Raw genomic sequence first — 21,561 nt, forward strand, 5'->3', positions numbered from 1 at the left:
AGCTGTAGAACCAATAATGAGTAGCATCGTGACATAAACGTCTTCCAAAGGAACCGATGTACTGATTCACCCAGTGCCAACATGCTCAGAAGATCATTCGTCAAGCGCATTCAGATGACGTTGATATTCATAACGAATACTCAAGTGTAGTTAAATTATAGAAGCCACTTTTGAAAAAAGTTAACTATGCAAAGGAAAATCCGTCGCCTATATCATTCGAATTGCATAAAAAAGAACCTAAACGCACAAATTTCCATGCATCTTTTTCAGTATTTTCCCTGGAATTCGAAATTTTTAAGACCTCCATTCAAGACGGTACAAGCCAAATAAAAACTGTTTGTCCCTAGACTAAAATATATAAATAACCCCGCGAAAAAATCTTCTATTTCAAGTAAAGACTAAGGATTAGCAATGGCAACAATTTGGCATATGACATAATAATATGTTGTGTAATATTGAATATTGAAATTAGCTCACCATTCATTCCTCAGGACCATTCTCCAATGTACAAGACTTCCAAAAAATATCACTCCTATAACTGACACACAACTTTCACATGTACTGGATATACTGAAAATAATCAGAGAAAGACACAAATTAACATAATGGTGTTATCATTCACGAACCGAGCGTACGAAATGCATTAAATTTGAATACTGAAATAGTGTCATCTGCTATTACGATGACGGAAAATCTTAGGTAGAAGCGAATTTGATGAATAATAATAGTTAATACACTAATTTATTCGATAGTGCTTCCTTTATGGTTGCTAAGGCCATGTACGAGTGAGTTAATAAGTAATCAGCTCGTAAGTTACCGGTCGGGAAGAGAAAATTTAAGAAAAAAACCGAAAGGTCTTGGTTGGTTAAATTCCGAGGACATTCCCGAATATTTACGATAAAGTTAAGCAATTACAACTACTTACCGACTTCAACAAAGGAGAGGCGTCTATTTATACTCTCAAAACGAAATATTCACGAATATATCTTGAAGGATTGACGGATAATACTATGCCACTGATAACTGCAAGGTTAGGCAATCTGCGGTGAAATGGCACAGTCATAGAAATATTCAACCATCTTGGTGACCAAGTCCCGATAATTCTTTTACAACTTTCTTGCGGTAAGAGCTAAGACGACGTGGAAACTCGATCACAATGGCCTCTAGCCAACGATGGGAGACAAATAATTACATATTAGCTGTTCTCAAAACCCCTAAGAAATCACTCAAGTAGCTTGCGCGGATGACCTTCGAGCACTTCAACTGCGATGCACGAATACTCAAATCAGATAAAATTATACAGTACATCATAGTAACTAAATTATCACAATATGACCACTGGATGGCTGCAATGGACATTTTTCCATCATCCAATACGTGAGAAATGAAGACAACAAACTTGAACTAACTAGATTACTAGACATCGTACTCATCGATGAACAATTTGGACGTATCCCGTATCACAATAGCAATCGGACCGTGAAAGTGAATTAGCGATAACAATAAGACACGGATTGAAAAAATATCCTCACTATTCTCGCAGTATTGGCAGGAACAAAGAAAGCGTAGTAATCACGGGCGAAGATATCACGAAAACACATTCTTCAAATTTTGAGGTCCTTATTGAGGGCATTATTCACAGAAAAATCACTGATATCTTAAACACTAAAAATAAATATGGCATAGATATGAAACAGGGAACCCGTAACTTAAACTTGGCTTGGCTACTTACCTCTTATCTCGAAGACGACTATCACCAAACTGAGACGGGTCGAGGCTCCCGAAGATTCGAAGATATAACAGGCACGTGATTGGATAAGACCTATGACGTCACGAACATAAGGTCGATGTATTTTCGTAAATATATTAAAAGAGACTTAAAGTTTTAAATAAATAAATGGAATATTATTGACATTAATTTTTAAAATGTAATATTTTATATAAATTCATTTAAAATAATTAAGTTTTCCAAATAACTCGTATCCTTTCCAAGTGTTGCGTAATAAGTTCGATAGTTTCACTGCCTGAGCGCTTTTGACTCCCCAACGGTTTCAGTGCTCTATTCAACCAGACGTGGCTAAATTCCATTATTAATCCTCCCCACTCCCTCACTTTGGCGGAATTTCTTGTCTTGTGACCGTCACAAGACAATGACTCATTCTCCAGTGTCATTTCAAAAACTACTTCCACACTGTTAGTGTCGCAGTGACTACACCAACGGACCACCGTCCCTGACTTCATCAACGTCGGCGTGCACACACTCTTGAAATTCGAAAGGAGTGAAAAAATGTGTGCATGTGAGGCTAGAGTAGGATGATAACCTGTTGCAAACAGCGGCTTGCTGGGAAGAAATTCACGTGATTGACGGTGATTTAGTGAGTGAGTAAATTATTATTATTTTGTGCGCTTTTTATTGATATCATAATCCTATGAATTACTTGCCGTCAACATAGATCAGCCATCCAAAGATGGGTTTGACGCAGCTCTAAACTGAGTTAGCCTATGATCTATCATTTTCATATTTACGTCCATCCACACCAACCTTTGGTCTGAGGCATTGACTGAGCGATGACATTAATTATATTTTTGTTAACCCCCTCAACTATAGTTCTACACCCAATCCCAAATTTTCAACGGCGAACTACGTGCCGTCGCCATAGTAATAGTAATGTACAACCCCGATTAATATTCCCTGAATTTATCAGGTTGCATTGGATGGACTATCTGATTGTTTTTCGCTGTTCAGTCCCAAAAGAATTTTTAGTATTTCTTAGATTTCCCGGATTACTTCTCTGTTTCTCGAGTTAGATTTAATTAACTTCCGACAAATGAAGTCAATAATTGACATTCTCAGATACCGTTTTTTTGTATTTAATCAGTGATTTAGATAAAGATGATAATTTTATACTAATAATTTATAGAAACCAAAAGATTCATACTATTAATATATGGTATACCAACTTCCAAAAATCTTTCTCATGTCGTTCTCTTTTGTGTAATTTTGCAGTAACGCTGAACTAAGCGTTTTTCTGGGCATTAATCCTAGTGTTCGTCGGGGTTGCTGTCACAGTTATGAGCATGAAGTGGGACAAATTTTGGTGCGAGAAGAGCATTTGGTACGAGCACGCCGGTGGAGCAGAAATTCACTGGAATAGTTCTGAACACGTGAGTGAAAAAATAAATTGTCACTTACATTCAAGTGAAATTGGAGTCTACTGGAGTAGGCTACCCATCCCCTCCAAGGCTCTGCGTCGTCTCACGAATCTGAATACTAAATCGTCGAAAATCAGATGACTCACCTCCTGTCCCGTAACTTTTCATTCTTAGCTCAACAGCCCACTATATCTCGCTGGCGGCACTCTACACCCATCAAAAGTGATATTTTTGGCAAAATTTCGCAGTAATTGGTGATTATACCTAAATTAGTAGGTACCGCTGAATATCTCAGTAGATATGAGGACGGGGAGTGGGGTAATTCTAAGCGAACATCCCTGCTGAGGGAGTAAATTTATCCTTAATTAAAGTCTATTTATGACTATTTCCCTTGCTAACTTTCGCCATTTCTCACATTAGTACCGAGGTTGGGGTTTCAATGTTGACATCAGGTTATTGGAATTGTGCGTATCTTGTATATAAAATGGAAGAAAAAGATCGAAATTTTTATTATATTCACTTTAACATATGTCCTCCGCCGACGCAATCTATGGAAGGAATAAGCGACTATCAGACCGATTATCTTTCTTCGGCAACCTTCCATTCTCAGCACATTTATAGGGAACCGTTTGAGCCCCCGCCTACAAACTCCTCCCCCACACCTAACATAGCCGACGACCTCAAATTTGAATAAATGGCCTTGTCTCCAACTAAAATCCCCAACCCCCTTTTTTCCAGCTGATTGCATTCGTTCAAAGTGCAATAGAGCGTCGCTATATGATGAGAATTGTTTAGGGATCAAGTCAACATTATCAAAAAGTTTGGATATACCTTAAGTTCAATGTGAGAAGGAGAATACGCCGGAATGACAAGCAAAATATTCCATGTCGGCCTATTTTCACTGATAGAGAACCTTTAATGATAATGTATCTAGGGAAAGTCTATTTGAATTCGTGGATGTTTTATGAAAAATTTTTAGGTGTGGATGCAAGTGGAGATGGCCGCTTATTCTATGCATTTTATAGAAAAATGAATTCACATATGATCAACGGAATAAGGATTGGTAGAGTGACGGTGACGTAACCACTTTGGTCCCAACATGCGTCTAGCGTCAATGGTAATTCGGTATTGCCACACGTAACTTCCATGCAATCAGCGAAAGAGTGGATTATTTATGTGTATTTGGGTGCCAAGAACTACCATTCGAGGTAAGCTTAGTAGCCTTTCATCGGTGAGTCGATTTAAAAATATTTTACGAGGATGAACTTGAGGGGATGTTGAGGGAAGAATGTTAAGTAAGGAGGGAGAGGAAGGGATGGAATGGGATTTATAGACTAAATGAAAGGGAATGTGAAATGTGAATGGAAGAATGCTTGAAGGAAGGGAGGGCTCCCAGAATACTTTATAAGTGATCCAGGTAAACCTACCAAAATCGGTTGAATACTTTAATAATCCACCTCAAACAAAACGACGAACAGACAATAAGTAATTGAGTTCGTCATACACTTATTCGTATTCATTCGTTCGCTAAGTTGCGGACACAAATATCACTAAGGAAGCAAACATTTTCTCCAGAATTGACTAATTATGAATCAGATCAATCAATGGCTTATTCTTTAATTAATCCGCATTATCATATTCGTCTTTAAATCATCCGCATATTCTTTAAATCACCGCGCATCCATTTTACTTAATGTAATATTATTTTAAGAGGAATTTTGGGTTACACCAGCTTTAGACTATCCTAAGCAGAGTGATGTAATTTTAAGTTCTTGCGAACCAACAATAGTATAGTCGTATGGTCTCTGATCTACGCCTCCGCATCGGAGAGCAACAAGCCCACAGAATTGGGGTCTTTTCTTCGGTATGCTGCTCATCCAGGGAGGAAGTTTGACCATCACAATGATTTTTATGATACGGCGACTCACGTAAATGCTTTCCGCTGAAAAAGTGAGGGCTTCAGGCAATTCGGAGGGTTTTTCGTTCTACGATACGAAGGCGTGGTTCATCGGCGATGCCAATTCGGCGTCTATTCTGGGCAACAATTTCGGCTCCTGCTTTGGCAGTGTGCACTGCCGCACGGCAATTATCGTTTTTGCGGTTTATTTTAAGTAAGAGGAACAATATAAACATTTCCTTACACGAAAATTTTTGTTATATGTTTTTCATATAGCATTCATAATTTCGATATTCATGAACTTTTCTACACTTCGGAAATTGAAATCCACCATTCGGCCATTTTTATAAATCGTGGGTAAAATTTAACTATTTGTGATGCGAAGGTGTCGTTCTCTCTATAAAAATACGATGAAATGTACCAATAAAATAGTTAGCCCGTGACGAGACAAAGAAGACGACCGTTTCGCCATTCTCATATTTTTTCGCGTGTTCTGCTTCACTCTTTTGACCGTAGCAACTAAACACTTTCGTTTAAACAAATTTAAACGATGCATTGTTGTAGTCTAATTAACAATGAGTAAAACGAGGCATGAGATGACCCTACAGAGCTTCGACAGAATTTCATACAAATGCTTAAAGTTCAGCGTTCTACCTTAGTAGCGCCGATAGTAGGTGATTTTTGTGTCCGGGATGCACTAATGCTACACCGTGAAGAATTCTAAATACACCCAGTGTGATTAATAAAGCCATTATAACTGTTTTCTCCCAATCGACTGTATAAAAAATATATAAACAATTACGAGTAGTTTTAAAAGGTGTAAATTACCGTTACTTGGTTGTTTCCTTGGATCTGGAGCCATTTGACTCTTTCCTGGAGAATGAAGCCAAATCCTAAGATCCATGTATCATTATTCCTCTTATGTAACTCTCACGGTAACACAAAAAACGCACAATCACTACAAGATGCTTCCACACGCACACCATCCAATATACATAACAATATATCACGCAATTAACCAGTGATTTCCAAATTCAGATATTTTCGTACTCCACAGAAACCAATGCACTTCACTGTGCCTAACGAACGATTAGTGTGTTTAAGATGGACACATTACTTCCTTCATGTTATTAGAAATTTGAAATAATCACTTCACAAGACAGAAAAGGCGCACCACTCCGAAATGAATTCCGACACTACCGTCACATTGCTCAGCAACTGAACTATTTTCTGAGTGGCTTCGCACCGATCCCAAATTTTCTCCACCCTCAACTCTGAACTGCGTCATGCTAAAGGCCTGAAGACACGACCTCTTTTTACGGGTAGTACAAGACGGCAGTTCACAAACTTTTTAGTCCCTAAGCAAGAAAGCAAATGCTTCCGGTTGAGCAGGAATAATGGGTCGTGTTAACCGCACGAGTCAAAGCTAACGATTATTCATGATGCCTTTGTTCGTAATCTAGGGTAATTCTTCCCTTTGAGAGCATTTCCAATTATAATATGAAGCGAGGAATGAAAGACCAGCCCTCACCGCGGCATACAAGGTATGCTCGTCCAGGATATTCAAGGAACCCTTCTTTCCCTCAGAAGCAAGGGAATTAAGATCTCCTTTATGTGGGTACCCGGACATACGGGTATGCCTGGTAACGAGTGCGCAGATAAGGCAGCAAAGGAGACACTAGATTTAGCTGAAATCGAATTGGGATATGATGACTGCGGAGAACCTTAAGGCAATGTTTCGAAGGGACATAGTTAACAAATGGCAAAATTCGTGGGATGAGACTAATAACAATAAGCTCCGAGCTATAGAAGCGGCGGTATCAGCGTCATTCCATCAGGAGTAACCGGAGAGAAGAAGTCGTTATCACACGCCTGAGGATAGGCCACACTGCCCTCACACACTCATACCTCTTCACTGAAGAGAAGAATCCACCTTGGTGCGAAGAATGCGATTCACATTTGAGAGTGATAAAGATTACGACGGAGTGCGATAAATATTGATTCCCTCGAGACGACCACAAGGTGAGCCGTGCCCTAAATCATATCCTCGGTGATTCTCCGGAGCGTTTGTCACGAGTAATTGCCTTTTTAAAGGAAATCAATCTTTTTTAAAACTGTAAATCAATTTAAATAGACGAAACAAATATTTCATTTTTACTATTAATACTCATAATAATGTGTCATTAAACACTTAAAATTTGTTTTACATAAGGACGGTTGTGGTGCAAAATGACCTTTGTCGACGCACTCCAAAAAAGAAACTAACTCGCATGTTTGAAAAACAACATTACAGATTCCAAAACTCATCGGAACTGCCAGTGGGCAGGCTACTGCTGAGATTGATCACGGCTTAGTTAAGGAGTGGTGATTAGAGAACAAAATTAAGGCATATTCAATTGATTCGACAAGCTTACATGCAAGCAACTAGCTGTTTTCATATCTTAGGTTCTCGTAAATCATATTTTCTTGGGATTTTCAGCCTGAAAATTTTTTTACCATATATTAGGTACGAATAACAGTGCTGTAGTTATTTTAAAGGATAAACTACAGCATACGCATGGTGTGAAAAATGTAAACATGGTATTCGACTCCTCTCCTCTTCCGCTGACTCTCGTTAGGGAAGGTGGGAGGGGGCGTAAGGCATTGAGGGGCGCAGGACCTATAAGATGACCGTAACTTTTTTTTAAGAATAATGTTTAGCAATTTGTTTCTTCCATCTAAATCAGATGCCCAATTAAAACCGACAGTCAGGGAAGAGAATAACAGGTAAAATATTAGGATACATTTTTTATATTTTAATTTATTTTGAAATTGATATATATATTAGAAAAGCTGTAGTTAAAAAATTATTTTCATCTGTAACTGTGAAATATTAATAAACCCAATCAATAATTCATTTTTTTTGGGCTTTCCTTCAAAGTGATTGTGTTCAGGGACTTATATAACTACTCAGAAAATAAATAATTACAACTTTATTAAAACCATTAACTTGTACAAAACGTAAAAATACTAAATTGGCAATTTATGTCAACTCTAAACTATTGAAGTTCTTTAAATATTGCTGATATTTGACGCGAAGCCGAATTTGAATTCAACAGTCTATCCGAAAACTACCTTCAAATGACAGATGATCTAGGTTTAGAAATATCAACACAGAGAACATGATTGCTTTTAGAGGATTGATTGATTTTAATTGGCGTGTAATCTGACCGAGATTTAATATTATAGGAAACCCACGTACCAAAAAAGCCCGCCCCTTAGAAAATTTCTTTCCACGCATCTGCCTGGTTCTGGAGATAATAAAAGATCAAATGGATAGATGGGTCTAGAAATTGGGAGTTGTGCAGAAGATAAGAATATGATGGGAAACCGTGGAGTAGCAGACGACAGGGAAGGAGTGATGAGTGGATATGAAATAACATGAGGGTCAGTAGTTACGTTATCTTTATGACTTGCAAGGGAGGCAAAAGTCCCACTAGGAAGACCTAGAGATAAGTGTGTACTTGAGGCAGATAAAGAAGGACGTTGGAAAGACAGACGCTAGTGGGGGCTGAAAGAACTAACTTTGGACAGAGAGAAATGAGGGGCTGCTGGAAACCAATGTAAGGATTGAAGCAATTTTCTTTTGCGTGCTCACAGTTTTAACTATGTACGTATCGTTCGTATCCATTACTATGAATCATTGTCCTGAGGAGGTTACTTACAGCGGAGACGATGCTGTTGGTAAGTATTTTAGAGACGCAGGTTTCACGGTGTAAAGAAAATCGCTTGGGCATGAAGGGCCGCTGAAGTTTTGATCAATTGAATGTGAGAATTGTAATACTTTGAATTACTGGCTATTTCTCTAGCATAATGATCAATATTTAAGTGTACTTAAATATTTTAACAAATGGTGATGTATTTTTCATCCCCAGACAAAACCTATATCCAGACGAGGACATCAAGAAAGAGCTAGAGTACATAGAGTTCCTGTGCAACACGCTTCTCCGACTGCTGCTTCCGCTGTTTTGGGAATCAGGCGAGGAGGATGGGACGGACGAGAAGGCCCTGGTGGGCCGGACATGGGCCCTCATCTCCACCCGCGCCCCTCCAACCACCTCACCACTCCCCGGCCCATGGACTCCGGAGCTCCTGGGGGCCGCACTGCGGGCCATCGAAGCAGCCGGACCGGACGAGGGCGCCCTGCGATCCCTATGGGGCCTTCTGCAGGAGGAGGGGGGCCCGCCGGCGGCGGACACCCTCTTCTCCTTAGAGCACGGCTTCGAGTGGGAGGAGGATCTCAGGAGAGTGGCAGCAAGGGTGAGGTGCGGCGTGGGGCTGGTCAACTTCCTCGTGCTTCGGTCGCGAGAACGCGGCTGGGGCTTGTTCCTTGAACGGGAGGAACACTCCATCGAAGGTGAGCCCAGGAATAGTTCAAAATCTCGAGGCGGCAGTCAACTCAAGAGTAGGCGACTGAAAGTTCTTCCTGGCGAAAGGCAAAATGATAGGTCACCCTGGAGATAAAAACTCTTTAATTAGGTACGTTCTTGCGTGTTAGAGTCCTCATTCCCCGATTGTCCGTCACCTCCACACTCCACACGTACCTCGCAATTCCTCGTCGGCGTGCTCTCATGCAATGCCGCCCTTTGTGGGTGGCCGGTCCTTTTCCCTTATCGTCATCTTCCGATCGTGGGGCGCCGTGGCATGGCGGGGGCCGTGGGGTCGGTGCCGGGAAGTGGCTGACGGATTCAAGCGATCTGCTTCTTCTTCTACTTAAATGGCGATACTTTTGTGGAAGGGTTAAAAAGTAAGATGAAGACTGAAAACGTTTGCATGGCCCTCACTTTTTTATTTATCGACCCAGACTTCGACAGACGATGTCATTTTCAAGGTAAGCATGATGCGAGCTAATTTGTACAATTCGTGGAGGTGGTCGGAAGTTGGAGTTGGGTGAAAGGAGTGTCGGAATTGTGTCTCAGGGGCTAAGATTCGTGCACCGGAGGGCAGGAAGTGGAGAGGAGACGACAGTAGAGGTGACTACATGGGTCTTAGCTTATCTAGTCTTGTAAAGTTTCTGAATGGATGTGCAGGCATATTCACCTCCAACCAAATTACCCAAAACCCCAAACCCTTATTGCGAAAAATATGTTTGATTTTTGCGCGCTTTAATTTTTTCCCTTGTTTGCAAAAATGCTCTTCGAATCAAGCAACTCCTCTCTCTTCATGTGGTTCTATTGCTGATATGGCTTTGCTCATTTTAATGCGAATGCATTTTTTGAGAAGTAATACTTGGGTATAAAGTTTTGAAATCATCAAATTAAAGTGTCCACTTTGTCAAGTTTTTATTAGAGCCATGAGTATTTCTATTTGAACAAAATTACCCTTAGATGTCTTACTTAGGCATATAATTGGCAACACATTTTTTCATATATCCAACATTATAATGCATATAAGAAACAATGCCTTATAAGTATGAAATAATACATTTTGACGGATTACCTATGTTCATGCCTTGATGAGCTAAATTTATGTGTAGAATTTGCCAATTACAATAAAATATAAGAACTTTTGAAATGAAAAAAATTGTTTAATTTCACATTCGGTTCTTATGTCATATGTTACACGACCGATTTAATCATTTGGCGCAGGCACTGAAATTGCACGCCTTGAATACATTCCGTCGCTGGGCATATTCGGTTATAGAGTACTTATTGCTGCGCATTTCCTGTGTCTTTACCGGATGATGTGGCAGAGTGACGATATCGGTCAGGTGAAGTAACGTACCTATGTGAAATTGAGAGGGTTTATTTCTTCAGCCTAAATCTATTTCAGGGTGTCACGCCGCAGACAGCCACAAATTTCGTTTGCATAACAATTACAGTTAAAATAATCGTTTGTTATTCATCTACATTGTTATTGCCACACATCAAGATGTGTTAATTTATAGAATCGATTGTCTGAAGGTAGATGCCCCAAGGATAGAGGCAGATGTATCGGGTAAATCGCAGCAAAGGAAAATTGGCGACTTAAGGCCACAAAGCCCGCTCCCTGGCTGCATGCCTGATGCTCTATAATTATCAAACATTGCATATTTCGAATCTCAAATGGCCGAAGGCGGCGCTGACGTTATTCGCCAATATGGCCTACGCATCGGGCGCAGTGTTGTGGTGACATAACATTAATGTAATGGCACAGAGTATATACTCTGTGGTAATGGGATAATTCGTCAAGCCATTGCAAAAGATAAAGTAGAAAATGTCAAGGAAGAATTTTATTAGTTTGAAGAGGTATATCGATATCTAGGGGCAACGACAATTAATTGCAATAAAGATTCAGGAAGTGTTAAATTATTGCTGAAATATCCGCTACTAGCTCACGGCAATCACTTAATGGGTTCTTAATCGCTATCAGCGTGTGACTCCTATAAAATCACTATACAAGTGTAATACGTTGGTTACCTTAAACGCCATACATGAATATGAATGCATGAAATGTATCACTTACGACGTTTTGACAGCTTAGTACGCACAAATTAACCAGAGAAAACAGACAATACCCAACAATGCCTACGATTTCTCAACGTGGTGTCTCAAGGTAATTGCTTGGTTAATCCCTCCAAATTCGGCCCATGGTTATCGTCTTGCTCTCGCGAAATCTCGTATTCTATCCTGGTTCTATTCATTTAGTTAAAACGAGATTTTGACGTATTATTTTTGTACATAATGCACAGAGAGCAGTTATATTTTGCTCATAATTTCACTGCTGTCGACATTCCAGAGACTTCTGTGAACGGAGAGAAGAAGAAAGATGCGAGCTGCGGAAGACTCAAGGACCTTCTGTCGGCGCAGGATCTTTCATCGGAGCGGGACCTTTTGTCGTCGCGAGAGCGTTGGCGCGCGCAGGTGGTGCGGCGGCGCGGCGCCGACCCCTCGTCGCACCCGTGCGGCATCGCCTTGCCACTCCCCTACGGCACCTTCAAAAGCGACACCCGCGCCACCTACTACGGCATCAAGCGCAAGAACCTCCTGGCCATTGCGCTGCAGACGGCGGACATGACGCGCGGCTGGCGTCGGAGGGGCGCGGCCCGCGGGGCTTTCGGACTCTTCACGCTGCTCCTCTCCATCGGCCTGTATGTCGCGGACCTCGGTTCGGACCTCGCCCTCGCCCTCGACCACCTCTCCCGGGGCAACAAGGGATACTCTGGGCTCACACTCGCCTTCGTGCTGACGCCATTCCTCTCAGAAACACTCAGCAAACTGATCCTGTGAGTACAAGTACCACATAGGTACCTACGTAAAGAACTAGACAGACGTAATGAAAATGAAAAAGCAGGAGCAATTTCCACAATTTTACATTTATTAATACTACCGGTTTCGCTTTTCAGCATCATCAGGTCACCTGGTGTATCGCGGGTGGTCTCCTCAAGAGGGAAAAGTTTTGGGGAGGGTGCCTCCAAAGCCCCCTTGGCAACGTGCCTATTCAGATTTCCCCGACTTTACGATGGGTCGAAAAATTCGGCATACGATCTCAACTCTGATTTTGCGCGCAACTTTAAAATTTCAAATTTCGTGGATGTCGTTTCAACTCGTGCAATCTTTTATTAATGTCCTGTGTCATTCCACGCCTTATTTATCGAGGAAACTCCTTCTAATATAGCAATATTTACATGCGCTTATGCTCCTTTCACTGATTTCTCGTCTGGAAACGATGCATATTGAACATACGAGCGGACGAGTACTCTATGATCGGTCCTCAAGAACGATTTTTTATCGTAAAGCGAGTATCTGGTGTATTTGTGAAAACATGCCCACGAAAAACCGTGAGTCCAAATATGAATCTAAAGAGAAGAAAAACTTCGCCACGGAGCCCGGAAGTAAAAATTCCGACGGCCCAACGCGTGCATAGAATTTCATCGGTGCATTCCTTTCGCTGCCCCTGGAGTATGTTTCGCTGGCCCGATAGCATCCAAGTCCATCCTCGTCGGCTCTGCGGGGCGTAGCTGAGCAAAGGATGCAGCTCGCCACATGTGCCAACCTTCCAAGTTTTCACCGGTCTGGTCCCATAAGTATGATGGAAGGGGTGGGTGTCTACATATTGATGTAAATGATTGCATATAAGTCAAATAGTTGAATGCCCTTAAATGAGGGGGACCCGGGGGGGAGGGATGGGAGTGATGGCCATGGGGGATGCGTGATTGTTTGGGCGATTGGATTCCTCACGAACAACGACAGCAATTACGTCAAACCAAAGACCATGAGTTTATAAAGAAAAAGATAAGCGACATTTATCTATCGTTAAAAAGTAAGAAGATGTTCATGTCCATTAAAATAAAATATCATTCGCTACGTTAACTCAGCAATTGAAGCGTTGACATCGCTAAAGTTGTATGTCAGAAAAAAAATCAAAATTTCGTTTATTCATGGAGAAGGTAGTTCATGCAAATTGCATGGATAAGGTAGACAGTCAATTAGTGCAAAATATCAATGGCTGCGATTGACGAAGTCTATGCACTAGTATAAGCTTCACAATGATGGCAAGCCTCTTTCTTTCGTCTCCTGTAAAATTCACATTTAGTGACTTATTACCTTTCCCATTTCAACGCTTCAATTCATCCTATTTTTGACCTTTTCATACCGTTTTATAAAATACAATAGAGTATTTGCACGTTTTTGGGAAGTGATCTTAAAAAAATTAAAACTCAATTAAGCTAAATTCTGAGTCTGAGGATAGTGAGGTACTTTTTATGTGAGATATCAATTATTAAAATTTGCAAAATTAATGATGCGCTGAAAGACCAGGCAGCCATATTCCCAGAGCTGTGACGTCATTCTGTTCTATGTGTTTTCAGGCATACCTTGTTCTTTAGGCTGAGCCCCTATACAGCGTATACTGAGTTTGGAAAGAAGCCATGGAATGACTTATGGACTAGATTAAACGTGTGCACATACCATCAACTACATCTTATAATTTATTTATTTCTCGGTTACGCTGACGACTAGTGTCTGTCAACTTTTCTACCTTGAACTATATAATGGTATTTCTGGCTCTTCGTTTCTCGCTTTTGCGTTCGTTTGCAGAATTATATTGACATTAACATTTATTCTACGGAAGAATAAATACTTCGATAAAAAGTGCGTTTTGTTAAAGAAATGGAGGTGAGATTATTGCTTGGACTGGACCAAAATGTAACTCCAGTTATTTGCGCCTGCTTTTCAAGCCTTAAATAGCCCAGAAGTTGCGGCAATGGGGTGTTTGCATAAAAATTTTTTGCGCTTAAATATTTCTTCATTGTATAGAGGAAAGGAATTAGATGAAGAAAACATAGGTTTCAATGCAGTAAAATGGAGAAATATATTATTAAATGAATAATAAAATCGCTAAAATGCCAGGGAAATCAGCGGGAGAAGATACGGTTGGTGACGTCACTTGCCCGTAGTTACCGGTATAAGGCCTCATTGCGACTGGGAAAATTGTCGAAAACATGGTATTAGAGGTAATTTTTGATAAAGGAAATATAAATAATCTACCAAAAGCAGATGTATTTATGATGGCGGAGTATTTGAAGGGAAATTACTGCTTCAGCATTCCGGAAGTTAGAGGAACGAAGGCACTTCGGTAAGTTACCTGATGATTTCATCTCCTTAGTACAATGAAAGGTATGGGAAGCTGCCTTTTTATAGTCACCCTATAAGGCAATAGATCAGTTCCTTCAATGTGTGTGCCAGGATTGGCACAGTTCTGTTAAAAATTTTGCATGCATGGCCACATAATATGCAAAATTGATCCGCGAGCCTATCAAAAGAATCATTTACCTTGATTTTCATGAGAGTAAATACAATGTCTCTATGGCCAAGTTTAGTGTATTTCATTATCAAAGACATTGCATGAGGAAACCACTCATCTGGCACGCCAATATACATTTTGGATTTCCTATTTACACAAGAGAGAATTGCATTAGGGTCCTGAAATTCATGAGCAGACTCATCACTCTCAGATGAGCATGGCTCATATTCACTCCCACTGCCATTTTCCACACCCTCAGTTGTTGTGACAGATTCCAGTTCCTCTTCATCCACAGCCCCACCTATTCTCTTCAGTGGAGATGTCGACTTATCTCTCTGTGACTTGATGGGTGATGTGGTAATGTTAAATACTTCCTTTTTTATCATATTGCAATTAATATCCTTACTCCTGTGAGAAACAGAAGTTTGGACACTAGCATCACTAAATGTTTTAGTAAGAGTCAATGGCTCATAGTTGGATGCAGCATTTCCACCCTCATGAGCTTCAGAGCAGTCTAGTTCTATGTCCACTGACTCCTCATCCAAATCATGACTGGTTATATGGGGAGGGATATGTTTATCAACCTAAAAGAAAAGCATATATTTTATTAGTTGTATAATTCAGGCAATAATTTGCAAGTAACTGACATACATTTAACGAGACCCTTATCTCCATAGTACCAAGTTGATTTTTTTTTAATTTGAGTACCTGAGCAGCACCAAACTCTTCACTTCAAATTTTCAATAATCACTTGAGCTTATATGAAAATATTCAAACTCCTACTGGGCATATAAGTATAGAATTAAATATACGATTAACATTTTATTTCACTTTCAACCTTATTATTTTGCCCATTTTATTTCAGATATGATGTGGTTAGAATCCAAGTATAGCTAATAGTTAGAAGCCAAGAGTATGGATGCCACATTTTAATATGAAATATTTTTCAGAAATATTAACTGTTCTGTTGTTATTAGGCTTCAATGTTGCACAGGGGCGGATCCAGGATTTTGTTCAGGGGGGGGGGGGGGCACAAGGATACCTCGTCATACAAAACGAACGAAATGATAATGGGACCGTATTAAAATTCTAGCACATTTTTAAGGGTCTGGGGGGGCACGTGCCCCCGTGCCCCCCCCCCTGGATCCGCCTATGATGTGGGAGGGAACCTCCACCTACCCCCCTCATGCGCTCACCCCCTCCCTTCACCCTTTCCCAGCGACCGGCACAGAGGCACGATCCCGTTCGACGCCTTCTGCGTTTGGGCCTTTCCCGCGTGCCGGGGTCCACCCCTGAAGGATTTGGGTGAACATACCCCGACACTTTGTCGCCTTCGCCTTTTGTCCCCTTTGGTCTTTCCCCGCCCGCTCATGTGCACCTGCTCCTAGGGAATACCCCGGTCAACGAACCGCGAGTAGCGGTTTTCGGGCGACTCCCTGCGTCATTGATGCCCGGCAAAAACAATATTTAAGCGAGCATCGAAGACGCATCAGGGCCATTCCCGCCTACGCCTTTTCCTCGCTCACGGCAGAACCCCTTGCTGGGTCGTCGAGGCGCTCCCTTCGGCCAATACACCCTTGCCGGTCGCGGACTCTGCACCATTACCTTCCTCGGGAGACCTCATCGCTGGGTCACCATTACCTTCCTCGGGAGACCTCATCGCCGGGTCACCATCCCCTTCCTCGGGAGACCTCCAGTTGGGTCACCACCACCCTCGCAGAGTGAGTACTTCCACCCCCCTCCTTCACTACACCCCCCCGTTAGGCCTTACGCTTTGATTGGATTGGTATGTTCACACCCTCTATACTAATTATTTCATTGAGCAGCAATAAACTGTGTTCGCTCCCTATATATCTGTACTTATTTCTTACGTGCTCCCCAACCTAATCACGACGCGACTCGCCACCACGACAATGATGTGGCAGCATATCATATATTAGTCAATCTGTACCTGTAGAACACATTTATGTCTCTGTAACTGTTTCTATTTAGTGATTATCATTTATTTTATTCATTAAGTAATTAAAATATTAATTTATTTAAAGGGCAATTATAAACAATGCAGTCTACACTTAAAGTAGGTACCTATAAAGAGTTCCCATAATAAGACTGCAATATTCATCAATTCACATTGAGGCTACAAATATCTTTAGAACCAGCCTAGGGAGGGCTGCATATGGATAACTTACACTCAGTGCGTCTTCTATTAATCTCTGCTGAGTCCTCTTCATGGGTAAATTTCGGGTGGTTGACGCAAATGCTCTCTGTCGATCTTCCTGGCATGTGGATCTTCCTGGATACGTGGGGAAAAGCACATTTTTTCAATAGCTTATGCCCTCCTACCATTTTGCACCTCATGAAATTTCCCATGTCGTCCTCCATCTATAAACAAAAGCATTAGGTATATATTTGTAACTGTACATACCAAAATCATAGCTCAAACTGTTTACTTCTGATCTACTAGATGCTTCTTCCAAGGTTTTCTTCGTCAACAATTTTCATCCTTTGAACTGCAGTTTTTTGGAAGCATCTATTTTCCATTTCATTACGTTGGCTATTTTGTACGATTAATGGATTCATTCAGCAGATGTTAAAGGCTCTTCATCATGAATAATTTACGTGTCATACACATACATTAGTATCTATTCAATAAGCGTCAGTAATAAATATTAAAATACCTTAAAATGGTCCTCGCAGCAATAAAGGGTTGATTTCAGAGAGACATTGAAGTCCCTTGTTGCAGCTCTAAACCATTTCTTCCTCCGTTTCTCTTCCTTCGGAACCGCGAAAAACACTTTGCTAGGGTTCCTGCTGCTTGTATGTGTACACTCTGGTACAAAACACCATTTATATGCCGAAATTGCGCACAGTTTATCTCTGACTTTCATTCAAGAGAGCGCGTAACCATTAACTACAGCATTACCGTACGGCAAGTACTCGAAGTTACGGGCACGTGACGTCACAGGCGGCCATGTTCTTTTTCTTGTTTTCGCGGACGTTCAAACCGGGTAATTTTTAACGCAGCCAGAAATGGCCAAAATTACCCTAAATTTAAGTTTAAATAGCATTTCCGTATCTAGGATGAAGTGAAGTTTCCGCATATATCGCTAAAAAAATCCATGCAAACACCCCATTAAAGAATGAATCTGGGTATTTATTCAGTCGCTATGGGCCAACAATCACAATGAAATATTATTTTTTCGCTGATAAGTAGATTAAATAATAATAGAAGAGAAAATAGTTAAATAGATAAATTAAATTAAGATCGGTATTTATGTGATACAAATATAGATACGTACTTGCGACACTTCTACTTTCTCAAACATTCGAATCGTGCTTTTGGCCAATTACCGTATATCTCCGAATATAGTCCCCCCTTTTTTTCCAAAAATGACCGAGGAAAAGTAAGGGGGGGGGGACTATAATCGAGTGTAATCCAATTAAGCATACTAAAGGTGACCATAAAGTAATAAATAACGGCATAATGGCTAATGTTCTCGTAGTCTTTCTATTTGAGTATATTTATGAGGATTATAATCGGAGATATTAGTAAATACTGCCACGTTTTACCGGAAATTAAGACAATTTTTACCACAAATGTTGTACAGATACGATTATTCCGATTCAAATAGCATATCGAATATGCGTTTTCACGGAATCCATCGGGTAGCCGCTAATTTTTCTTGGAAAAGTATTGTTAGAATAATTCAATCGACACTGATCACTTAATGACGCAAAACAGTAAATAATTAAAATGAAAACTAAACACACACTATCATTACATTAATCGAACACTAGAATTGAATCAATAGTATATGTACCCGTCGCTCATTTAATAACTACACGATTTAAATAAATGCGAAAAATAAACAGATAAAGTGAACCTTTCGTGACGATTTAGCATTTCATTGCGTCCGTAGCTACTATACGTCCGTGCGGTTCGTGTTTGCAACCACTGCCTTTACCGCCTTCACAGAACAAGAATGCGCAATAGGTGATGCATTTGTTTCTGAAAAGGCGCAATAATCGACGACTTTAAACCAGAAGCGCCGGCATTACTGCATTTGATCGAAATACAGCGACTCAGCATCGAAAGTGTAATCAATTTATTGAGGAATATCTTCAATTCGTCAGGGTAAATAGGATCGATAAATTACGTCGCATAACGTTTCGCAATTATTTCCGCGATATTTTCTTTATTAAAAATAATTTTACGTTCAACAGTGAGGTGATGGATCAAGTAGAAAGATGAGGATCAATCCTGCCGCAGATTAGAGGCCTTCAAAGACGGAGTTTCGATGCCAATTTAAAAATAGCCGTTGCAGAATACGCCGTAAATCATAGTATTTACAGCGCTAGCAAAGCGCTAATACATCGCGGAAGTCATTTCGGGGGTCTCGATGCGGCAGATTCAAAGAATTAGAGGAAAATATCGTCGAATTTGTGCGCAAATGCAGAGCAGAAGCTCTTTGTGTAACTTATGCAATGATTCGCGACGAGGCATTGAAAATTGATATAATTTTTTTTCAGTTTTAATGTTTGTTGGAAAAAGTTTATTTCTTAATTTTATTACTTTGATATTTGTAAGTCCTGTAGTTTAATTGTTTTGCTTAGCAGGCATTTGATAGCAATATTTTTATAATATTTATAATTTATTTAACACAATTTTATTTAGATTTCCTAAATTCTTCAGGTCACTTGGATTTGTGATGACTTGATGGGTGTGTTACACTGGATCTAAGGAAGTTTCAGGGCCAAATGCAATACTGTTTATGGGCTTTAAGTTAAAGCTTATATATTGACATTGTCTGTAGTCATTTGGAAATCAAAAATATTAATAATTTGTGAAGGTTTAAAAAATACAATAGCCTTGGATACTTAAAAAAATTTCTCATTTCTTCATTACATCTGGTTAAGGAACTATAAATTACTGATACATGCAATGGATCACAACATGTTTTAGGTATAGTTATTTTGTTGTGATGGAAAATATGTGAACAGATTTGTTCTTAATCTTCACAGAAAATAATAGTTTTCATCGAATCTAGAATCTTAACTTGCTAACCACAGAAAAATTGCCTTCCTTTACATTTTAAAATTTTTCCCAAAACTGAGGTCTCAAAATTGGGGGGGGGGACTATATTCGGAGATATACGGTACATACTTTTACAAACACTCTTACCTAATTCACTTTGACCTAATTTTTGATGAGGTTTCTCGTTGATTGATCTTTATTACGAATGAGGCTACACAACAACAAAGCTCCAGTGCAACATTAAAACTTTGTGCCGTGGCATTTGGTATAGTCCAACATTATCAGCATGGCCAATCATTGAAGCAACCACCTTCGGAATATTATTGGAAGTAACCTTCACGAAACCCTACGCCATGTTATGCATTTAAACGTATTTTTCTCTACACCGATCAGATCCACCTTCGTTTTCCAATGCACACGTAGTTCATCGTATCATAAACACCTTGCACGATGAAGAGATTGAACAGAATGACGTCACATACCGAGGATCCAATAGCTGAGCGTTTTCGTCAGCTCAATATCGATGCGAAAACAATGCATATTAAATGTTAATTATTACACAAACTAAGCAACAATTGATGCTGTCAATCGAATGTTATCGCATTTATGATACACTTAATCGAATCAACTGCATTTCAATCGTAATCCTCCTTTCAATCACAATCACATCAAAATTGCCTGTATGATTGAATTCAAATAGATGATTAGTGAACGTAGACGATTGATTACAGAAGATAAGCAGTTAGCATATATATTGCATCTAATTTAAGTACTATTTTTTCCAATATATTACCCTCGAAGGTTGCATTTTGTAGAGAACCTTTGGTGAAGATGTCTCGGGTGTCTTACGGGGTGAGTTTTTCCATCTCTCCTTCGAACGTTTCGACCAGGGAATAGGTTATCTCCTTGGGGGATCCACGTGCATTTCTTGGGTTACTGGGCCCAACACATGGATTCCTGAAGACGATGAGCGTGTCGCTTGTCGAAGGAAAGATGGAAGACGTCGCCCTGTAATCTGTGTCGCCTTCACTCATATCGTTTAGCGGGAAAGCACCAGAATTAGCGACCAATTTCTCGCTGTTTGATGAAGTCTCCTTAGTGTCCATCTGACGAATGAATTGTTCTCTTTGAAGGAAAGCCCTCAGCTGGGACAAGGAGTACGGGCAGCTTATGTGGAGAGATGTCTTCAACTTCAACGACTTCAAAATCATCAAGTGGTGAGTTGTATATTGATTTATTCCCTCGAATGAACGAATATCTTTTTGATTTGGTTGATGTGGGGTCATTCATTAAATTTTTGCTCGATTGAAGGTTTCCTGTGGCATTTTTGTTTTTATTTTGTTTTTCGACGAGGCTTCTTTTTATGAGAAAACGCTCTTTTAAGCTGTTTAAAATTTTGAAATGAGGTTCTGCCTTAATGGTATTGGAAAGAAAATGTTTTACTTAAAATATTTTTTGCAGCTAGTCTGACAACTGGAATTAAATTATCATCGCGAAAAATTACTAAGTTAACATAGTATTGGAAAAAGAATTACGCTTTCACGTTTCCACAGTAGCGACAGATTATCAGATGTTCCTTAGTATCGTGTGAACGCCATCTACCGGCAAATAACCCGAAGTTACGTTGTTCTCATTTTGTAAGATTCTAACGCAATAGTTGGTCGTCACATTGACGCAAACATATGTTCTTGGTAGAGGGAAAAGTACAGAAATA

The 21,561-nt window shown here is 40.1% G+C and overlaps 1 protein-coding gene across 1 annotated transcript in view; it reads left to right on the forward strand.

Annotated features, from left to right (window-relative positions):
• The window catches only part of LOC124153272, a 99,605-nt gene that overhangs the window by 61,179 nt on the left and 16,865 nt on the right, over positions 1-21,561 (forward strand). The window contains exons 4-6 of the mRNA XM_046526370.1: positions 8,965-9,446; positions 11,807-12,293; positions 20,981-21,064. Of these exons, the coding sequence (XP_046382326.1) occupies positions 8,965-9,446; positions 11,807-12,293; positions 20,981-21,064 (1,053 nt within the window). The remainder of the gene's footprint in view (positions 1-8,964; positions 9,447-11,806; positions 12,294-20,980; positions 21,065-21,561) is intronic.

This window comes from Ischnura elegans, chromosome 2 (genome assembly GCF_921293095.1).
Source record: "Ischnura elegans chromosome 2, ioIscEleg1.1, whole genome shotgun sequence".
NCBI lineage: Eukaryota > Metazoa > Arthropoda > Insecta > Odonata > Coenagrionidae > Ischnura > Ischnura elegans.